General features: G+C 51.5%; 1 protein-coding gene across 1 annotated transcript; it reads right to left on the bottom strand.

Moving 5' to 3' along the window:
• Positions 1-4,157: 4,157 nt before the first annotated feature.
• CGCA056_v001437 (uncharacterized protein) lies at positions 4,158-4,514 on the bottom strand (the record flags this gene model as incomplete). Its single annotated transcript, XM_037316697.1, has 1 exon — positions 4,158-4,514. The coding sequence occupies one exon, from the start codon at positions 4,512-4,514 to the stop codon at positions 4,158-4,160; it is 357 nt and encodes a 118-aa protein (XP_037185255.1).
• Between the last annotated feature and the right edge of the window lie 5,275 nt (positions 4,515-9,789).

Raw genomic sequence — 9,789 nt, 5'->3', positions numbered from 1 at the left:
ACTTGGCAAGGTTCGGGTTAAGTGAGGCTAACTAGCTTCTTGGTTCGAGTGCTCTCTGATGGGAGGGAGACCCGCGTGGGCTGTCGCAGACTCCGCCAGCCCGCGTGCTCGATCTTGTTCGTGGCCGACCTCATCATCTCTCAAGGGACCCAGGAAGGTCGCTGGCACGACTTGACCAAAAAGCAATCCTGCTCCTTTCCTGAAAACGTGCGACCCGAGCGAGGTTCAAGTTTCCTGCCAGGCTTCCGAGCCAATGACTCTTAACAAGGGGGTGGTAACATGGATGTACTTGGTTTGCAATTGCAGCTGTTGCTTCTTTTTCCTCTGGATCACGCCCCCAAGGTCTTTCTGGCTGGGTCTGTGAATGGAATGAGGTGCCATCGCAGGTAGCTCGGATCAAACGTTTGCACTCTAGGCCACGGGGAAGCTAGGCTTCCAGAGACACAGACTGGGACTGTCTTCTGCACACCTCAGGGGGTAATGTGATCGGTCCCAAAGGCCTGGCCTGGAAAGTACCTGCCGTGGCTTACCCTCAACTTGAGTATAGATCGGCCTGGGCACCGGGGAACGTCTTGGACGTTCCTAGCGCCGCACTCAGGCCGTCTGGCTCCCGCCACATCGCTGTGTGCATCAGCTTCTTGGGAGAGAGCAGTGGATGGCCTAGGTTAAGCTGGCGTGGACCGTACATACGGCACACCGAAGTCTCTTGGGCTTCCAGCGGGACGGGACGTTCCCTGATAGCGTGGTTCTTGCGACCGTTCGGCTTGCCGCTCTGACGTGCGTGTCGGCTTCGAGAGCTGGAGCAGGTGGCACACTGTTCAAGTTTACGGACGGTGGCTAGGTCCTTCAGCACACATCGGTCACCTCAAGTATTCTTTCAGAAAGTCAGGCATCGCAGGAAAAAACAATCCATGGTTTGCTGCTCTGTCTACGTGCTTAGGAACTTCAAAAACTCATACATCCGAATGCCAGAATAGTTTACCCCTATTTCTCTTCTTTCATCCCTTTCCGACCACGTTTCTCCCACCACGGTCGTCTTCCAACCTAAACCCCGATGGGATGAAGCCTAAAATTTTCAGCCTGAACCTTTCTCTAGAAGCCAGATCTAAGAGGAACTGATTGCGCTAAGATTGTGTTTCTGGGCCTGGTCTGTCTCGTTGCAAGGCTCGTGTACAGGCTTTGTGCTAGCCCCAGATGTTTTGTCGGTCGTCTCGGTCTTCAGCTCTTCGCCAGTTGCCAAGGCGGCCTTGTGGCCATTTGCGTTGGACTTTATGGGCACTTCAGAAAGGGCTTCCTCATCGTCGGAATAGGACTGCTCGAGAGCATCGGGGGTGTGTTGTGTCTGCTCTTCGCCATGGTTGCATATCCCACAGAACTCCTCGTGGAATTCAATGTCGCAGGGGTCGTTACGGCCGAGCTCCACGCCACAATACAACCCCTTTATTTCTCCGTGGACTTCGAGTATGTGTTCTTGCTTAGTCTTGTGGTCTGAGCCGACCTCCCAGGAGCAGGTCATGTGTGGACACGTCGGATCCGAGTTGCGGTCGTGGGCTCGGATGAACTGCGGCATTGCTTGTTTTCAATGTCTGATTCGAAATAATGTGGTAAAAGTTCAGACAACGAGGTACTGTTTATGATCATAACGATCGCACCTGATGGACCGTGAGAGTGCCTCGGCCATCGTCGTCTTTTATGTCTGCACGGCAAACGTGAAAACGTCAAGGACATCACTCACGAAGTCACGGCCGACGTCCATCAAAGAGCAACGGGGATCGCATCAGACTGTTCCCATCTTGTCTGCTTTCTTTTTTGCTCAAGCCAACATGCAAGACGATCAGATAGCTGATGTTGCCTTCTGACAAGTGATCGGACCAGGAACTGGAACAGCGGCGGGCAGCAATCACCCCAGGCGCTGTCAACGAACTCTCCCAATCTCGGACTTTGCTCATTAGACCAGCCGGTCCGCATCCTTGTAGGTTTGACTGTTCTGAGTTGAGACCTGGGGAGGGAACTGGCACGGTCGGGGCAGAGACACACAACCGGGGTAGACAGACAACACCTCCGGCCAGGATAGAGAGACAGCACCACCGGTCTGGGTAGACAGACAGCCCATGCCGGGCATGGGCTGTGGACCAGACCGCGTCCTGCCGGGATTGGTAGTGGAAGCAGGTACAGGTGTTCCCTGTCTAAATGCATGCCGGAAGCGATCCGTCTGACTGCCTTTCTTTATTCATTCTCCGTGCGTCTTGTCATCTCAACGGCAAGGCATCCGCCAAACTGCTTTTGGTCAGGATCTGACGTCCGGACCTGCTAGCAAGGATTTCAAAACCAACGTAAATGAAGGTCATGATTGTGTGGTCGCTGTTCCCACTGAGATCCACCTTCTTCGTACTGGTGAGGAAGCGTAATAAGTCTTCTAGATGGGCTGCCGCCAGGGCCGCCGGCTGCACGTTTTGGGATAGCACACCTTGTTCTGACAACGCCGGCGAAGATTCCGATATTGCTGTACCGTATTGATTCGAACAGCAAGCATCAGCAACCACAACTGCAAGCAACCCAAACACCCCAGCAGCTAGAAATCCAGCTTCAGAATCCACCCCTCCCCTGTCCCCCCATTCTCAGAAAAATGCTTGGCACGTTGTCCAAGGCGGGCTTGTGATGGCGAAAAAGTCGATTAAATCGATCTTTGTGGTGGATGACGCCGATGGAATGGTCTGTGGCCTACGTTTCAATAGCCCTCGAATCCTGGCGATTCGTGGCCGCGTGGAGCATGCTTCATTCATTGCAGGACTCATTATATCATGATAACATCACTTCATAACAACTTGGTCGTCCAGGTCAATCCCATTCATAATTCCTAGCTTGCATCAAAGTCACAAAGGGTCAACGATTTACTTGAAAATTTCCAGATCGAAGGCACCTCTGACAGGTATCACTCTGAGTGTGGGTTGTATCCGGACATCATGGTGCATTGCTTCAGCCCGAGCTGCAATTGGAAGAGCGGCCCCAACGGGTTCGATGCCCTTGGGGCGCCAGCTGACTTGAAGGCAACCATCGGTGCGCGTCAACGCTGCGCGTTTGAGTCATTCTTCGGCTGGGCGATCTTGGGGGCTGTCTAGAATACAGCTGTATCGTTTTCACAGGGTAAAATCCCCTTTCGGATCGCGATATGTAGCGCTGTTGGGGCGCGGCAGGGATCCTTCCTTCTTCCAGTCCAGGGCGCTTGCCTCGAAGCCAACGTGAGAGATGAAGGTGTGCCATATGCCCTACGTTGGAGCGGCCGCATGTTTGGCCTCCGGACCCCTGGTTCGCCGCCGTCCGATTCGTCGAGGCATGGTCCTCAGTTTCAACATTTTTACACTTCCCCCTGGCCCTTTCTGAAAAGAGAAAACGCCATATTTCTTGTTCGCAATGAAGAACTGCGGCCTCGCAACACAGACGCGTGGTCGGATGTCCCTCTTCTTGTGCGTTGAGCTCAGCAACCGCCCATTATCTGGGACGCATACAGGCCTCCTTGGGTCCTTACCCGACTACCCTGCCAGGAAAACCTGCCTGCTGCCCACCGGGCTCTAGGATGACGGAAGAGACGTGAAATTAGAAAACATCTCGGACTTTGCTCCCCCACGAACATGAATTTGCATCCGTTCAAATTGCTTCTAAGTATGTCGGGCTTGGACTGGACTCCACTCCCATACGATTGGAGTGTAGGCCGCGGTGGATGATCAACGTAGAGCGCCGTTGTCAGATGCCTTGGTGTCTATTCCCCCACGTATAGCTCGCGAGTTGAGAGAGACATAGGTTAAAGGATGGCACGAAGTGGCATTCACAGAAATGTTCTAACAGACATGAGTGGGGGTCAGCCTGCCCCAAATGTTGAAAGCAAAAGTGGTATTTGTTTAAACAGCTTCTTACGGGTACGAAGAAGAGAAGTGAAAGTATCTAAGTTGCAGGTCAATCTTGCTTCATGTCCTGATCCTCTCGTTCCATCATCCTGCGTATCGATTTTTGTCGCTTTGGTATCTGTTTTCCCTGCTTTTCACGCCCAGCGCTTTGCTTAATCCGAAACTCCTTGACGTCCTATCACTTCTGTGATTTCCCAACAACTTTGCTTCAACATAAACTTCATTTCTGACAAAGTCACTGGTCAAATTCCACATTTACATGTTGAAGTTGTACACAGTGCTGTGGTAGAAGTTGTTCTGGTAGACTCGACCAGCGTTGGCAGTAGCACCAGATCCCGCCTCAATCTCGGGGGTGCTTCGGTTGCTCTGGTCGGTGTCTTCCTCAATGCTCACGTTGAGCACTTCGGGCTGATCATTCAAGCCCTCGGGGCGGTCGTTGACTGGCTCCTGAATTCCGGCAGTGTTGGATTGGTTGCACGAAGGTTGGCCGGGCTTCACCCCCAACCCCCGACGGTGTTGGTTGGCGACATGAACTCGAACAGATCTCCGAAGGCCGAGTTCGGGCTGCCACTGGCATCTATCACACCCTTCCTGGGAAATTTGGGTGGCCATGTTGAGACGATATGTTGAAAGTAAGGTTATGAGTGAGTTTGTGGCCAGAATGAGATGTCCCCGACGATGATGGTGTGCTAAGGGAAAGAGAAGTCTGATGAGTTACAACATCAGTTTTCACGAACAGAGGCGGGGAAAACGACAGCACTTATACTCGTCCATTTGGAGCGCAGTCGATACCCAGATGAGATCGGCAACACATCTCTGGGTTTCCTCGAGCAGGAGTGATTAGGGAAATGGGTGGATAGAAAGCCAGTCAATGGACGGTTCATGCACGGACGGATGGGCACGTCGATGTTGCGATTTCAGGAACGCCCACACCGCTGCGTCCAGCAGTCGTTATCCAGAGGAGATGCCAGGGATCCGGTCTGCCATGGCAAGCTCAGCAGTGGCGTGCCAGGTACGGCACTCACATTGCTTTTCCTGGCCCACTACACCTCGGAGAAAGGGAACGCCAGCGGGGAGGGGAGGTGTCGTCGAGCAAAGCTGGGAGGGAAGTATGCTTCCAGAACATGAACAAGCCAACAAGCCTTCGCAAGAGGCATTGCGCAAAGCGCCATGCGGAGACAGGGGTGTTGAAGCCGAGCCAGCCTGCATCCGCATGTCCACCCCGGCGGCGATGCCCCTACCTCATCGTCCGAGACGACACAAATTTGGGGGAATGGTCAATTTGAGGTGCTGCGGGTCCTTGTCACTTGGGTTGAGGCGCCGAGGGCATGGTTCTAGGTTCCGTGGATGACGGGGTTGGTAGGCCTGTCTTTCTGGCTCGATGATCCGCTCCACGTACATTCACAGGACCGCGACAGTGATGACGAGGGGTAAGCCAGGCTTCTGTCTATCCATATTCTCTTCCCAATGTACCGAATTCAAGTTCGTTGGGTCAGCATATTGATGCGGACGAAGGAGGTGTTCCCACCCTCTCTCCCAAGGTAACGTATATATTGTAGCAAAGTACGTGAGTTATCATCAACCAGAATTGCCGTAACATATGACAGCACTCGGGAGACCAGCTCTGGAATTGCATTCAGTGATTTGAGTAGCTTATCGGACGTGAACTCAATGTGAGGGAGCTCTTCGCGAATTACGGATGCTTGGGATGTCATTCTAGGAGCCCAGAATGTTGGCAAGGAGGGTAGGCGCAAGGGGACAGCCGGGGAGAGGGGGGCCGATGTGAGCGACGAACATGGCGACGAACATGGCGACGAACATGGCGACGAACATGGCGACGAACATGGCGACGAACATGGCGACGAACATGGCGACGAGATGGGCGACGAGGCGGGCAGCCAGACCGGGGGTCAGGCGGGAGGCCAGGATGGCAAGGGGCTCGTAAGAGCGTCGCTCTATTGGCAGCCGCATCAGGCCAGCTCAATCTACGTTAAGGTACTGCGGTATCAAGCCAAAGCCCAACACCCCTACCAGGTATACACAAATTTAAGGGCATCGTGGGCGAATTGACGTGCTTCCGGCTCTTTTTGCCTGGATTAAGGCTCCGAGGGCATGGTTCGACAGGAACTCAAAGATGTTGGCCAGCTCCTGTCGAAGTTCCGCGGACTATAAGATTGGTGGGGTGTAGGCGTTAACATTCGCATGGAACATCCGCCCGAAAAGAACGCACTTGGAGGTGTTCATGGATCTCAAGGTCCTGTACTCCACACGATGCCGTTTTTCTGGTTTGATGGTCTGCTCCACCACACATAGACAGGGCCACGGCAGTGACGGCCAAGTCACACCCGTGGCTGTCCTTAACATCCACTAAAACTCAGACACGACGCGAATTCCAAGTATCAGTTTCGTCGGATGGGGAAAATGGTGGACTTCGAGGAAGCACTCCCCCCTTCTATCTCTCGAGACGATGAAGAGATAGAGCATGCTCGCTCTTAGCATGTTCATCATTTCTCGCTCGCTACCACAGCTGCAGCAGGACTTCTTTCCCCCAAAGACGGTACCATCTCAGGTGGCATGTAGAAAAAGAAACGACGATGAAAATTTGCTGCTGCTGGCCAACCAGACCCCCACCCCCCAGGTTACCAGAGTCACACAAAGTACTGGCAGGAACATCAGGCAAGCTCGAGGGAAGAGCAGTGAAGTAGCCGAGATGAGAGCAGGGGGGCAGGGGATCTGGTTTGGGCTTGACGAATCCAAACGCCAGAAGCTCTGTTGGAGGCAGGTTCAACGAGCAGCTGAACCTGCAATGCAACTTTCCTGCAGGGTACGCTCCGGGGGACCCTGCAAGTTCTCTGGTGCATGCTGTTCCCGCGCAAGTTGGCACGCTTCTTAGCTTCGCACCCTTACCTTCGCAGTCCTCTTAGCTTCGCAGTCTTGGCTTCGCACTCCTCTAAGCTTCGCACCTTTCCTTAGTTTCGCATTCTTACCTTCGCACTCTTCTTAATTTTGCAGTCTTGGCTTCGTACCCTTAGCTTCGCACCGACCAGAAGCTTTGTGGGCCATACAGTACATACCTGATGAAGTTTCAGGTCCTCCCTGGGAGTTCGTCATTTTACACACGATCGACTACCACCCCCGACGACCAATCATTCGCGCTGTTGTTATGTGATCTTTGTCAGGTCAAAGGCACCTCTCCGCGTTTCCACCGGCGGCCATAGTGAATACACGCAGTATTTGCGTCGCTTGAACGGAAGAGATGAGCTTTTAATGCTTTCTTATTGGGATATTCTTTGAATATCGCATCACAAAGAAGTTCCTGGCTGTTTGCGAGTTATGGGACGCTGTAACTTCTGCTTGAAATGGAGACCAAACCACTAAATGTTTAATTACACTGTAAAGCATTTGATGCGTATGTCCCGATACTGGCCATGCTCCTGGCTTGATGAGGTTGTCAGTCTGAGCGGGTCTTTCGAGCCTGTGTCAGACAGCATTAAGACCGTGGCATAGCCCCCGACAAACCATCATTTGATCCTGGCAACCTCTCCTCAGTGGGGCTTGGCACGATTACTGAACCATTCTTGTTTACCGAGATCTTCGTGATACGTAAGATGTACTCTCGCAGCTAAGTAAGCGAGTGAGCTTATCAGAACCGCATCTGTAGAGGCGAACTCCTCTTACGGAACACTTTCAAAGTTGGTATTCAATCTCCTTAATAAGCAACCTCGGCATTCAGTCCCTAACTTTGTCGGCCGATTATCGTCACCGAACGAGGTGCACTTGATTTTGGAGTCTCCATATAAATGAACCAATGCCCAATGTCCAATTCTCTCAATTCAGTCGCTATGTGGAAGACACACTGGCGATCTCGCGGAAGACAGTTTATCTTGTGCAGTTCCAAAGTACCTGAATAATCGATTTTCCGTGCATGTTGTTCTCTTCTGGAAGCTTGCAAAAGGCGTTGAAGTCGGACGGATCTTGGGCGCACTCCAAAAGTTCCACATGCATCAGTCCAAGATTATGAATTAGAGTGTGTTTACATTGAAAAAGTGAACGGCGTTTGATTTTTGCACTGGGCTTTTTAGCTCCGGCACGGACTTGGGGTGGAAGCGGTCCGATCCGGCCGATGGTTCGGCCCCCTTCGTGGGGCGTTAATTCTCCACTTCGGCCCGAGCGTCGATCGGGATGCCCGGTGAGCTGGATGTTTGAACTGATGATACCGAGTAAGAATCATATAAAGTGACTCCTCTAAGTATCTCATGGTATAATTTCGTATGCAGAAATTGATAGCTCTGATTGGCAGGGAGTCCTAATCTCACGCTGTTCTATTAAATGCTGGCTTGAGGGCTGATGCAGCTTTTGAGTCCTCTCCGCCAGCTCATCTGAGGACTGGTATGCACATCATTCTTTATTCGGCACAATTTCTTGTTCTTTTGCCATACTCTCATCTCATGGAATCATAACACCATCATCGGCCTCTATCAATAACAACCAGTCGTCATGTAGTAAGCAGTCTGAATCTTCCTGACTCCAAGACATGTCGAGGAGCTGTGAAGGCTTTTCAGCAGCAATTTGAGGCGCTGCTTCGGTTTCTGTTTCGTGTGATTCAAATGAAATTTGCGAGATATCTCTGTCATCCTCAGGACCAAGATGTGTTTTGTTCGACCGTTTTCCAATGCTCTTGCATTTCTTGCAACTGCGTTCATGTCGTTTCTTGTTAGACGTGTGGTTCGCGCGCTCTTCTCCACAAGACATTCCAACTTTAGGCCCGTGCTTAGATCTCATATGCCGTGCAAGATTGGATTTTGTGGAGAAATGAGAAGAGTGGCAGCTGATTTCCTCGCACTTGAACACGGCCGGGGAAGGCGTAGCGGCACTCATGGCGCAAGAGGGGCCGCGTACGTAATTGGAGTCAAAAATAAGAGCCATTGTCTCTAATTTGGATTGCTTTAAAATTGGCCGTCGAGATAGAATTGACCCAAGGTCCTGGTTTGATCTCTTTGTCAATGAAGGATGAGAACTGAATACAGACGTCAAGCTTGAGAGCGAGCTTCGCTACTAATATACTTCTACAACTAGCGATGAGGATTTCATGTCTCTCATTACAGATACATCACTTATCGCAGGGTTGAGGAGTTCGGGTCGGCTGGTCAGATGCGATGCTATCTCCCGGTCTGTTCCGGACTGTGGTATTGCCTGATTCGACCGCGAGCGATCAGACAATGGAGCTCGTTAACCTAGACAATAAATCAAGACATTTTGAAAAAATCGGTATATTGGGTAAAACGATAACGTGGTATGTAAGTTGGTAGGAAGTTTGAAAATTTGATGGAATGCGCATCTTCCGGAGGAGGAGGAGGAGGCTTAAAATTCGTAAGGTGGTGAACCAAGTCTCACACGGCCGGACATGTAAGCAGCGTTCTCCACATACGTTCCTCTCACATTCCGGGCATCAAAGATTCAATCAAGGAAAGGATCATCGAAGACCAAGCTCTGATGGGTTCTGGTGTCTTGCAGAACTTCATAGCTTCAGTCCTTGCATGCGAGGGCTCGCAAAAATTCCACGAAGCTAACAAGGCAGTCAACGAACTGTGCCTGTCATTCCAGTGAGTCCTGAAAGAAAAATAAAAGTTCAAAAATGCAGTCCGTCTGAATTAATAATGGCCGGTCCCAGGCCGACTAACCGCTCTTTTATGGTAACAACCACAAAGGTAAGAAGACCTGATCCCTAAAACTTGTTTTCGTGTATTTCAATATATCGATACTTTTCCCCAATTACTGAGAAGCCCAGTGGCAGTCGAAGACGCTGTCAAAAACTGGCCCTGGAATTTCTGTCCAAGACCGAGCCAGATCCACCGATTGTCCGCGAATGAGAGACCAAAATGCCACA

This window comes from Colletotrichum aenigma (assembly GCF_013390185.1).
Source record: "Colletotrichum aenigma strain Cg56 chromosome Unknown KSG_Cg56_contig01, whole genome shotgun sequence".
Classification (NCBI taxonomy): Eukaryota; Fungi; Ascomycota; class Sordariomycetes; order Glomerellales; family Glomerellaceae; genus Colletotrichum; species Colletotrichum aenigma.
Note: the sequence above shows the minus strand (reverse complement) of the source record. Positions and strands in the feature narration are given on the sequence as shown.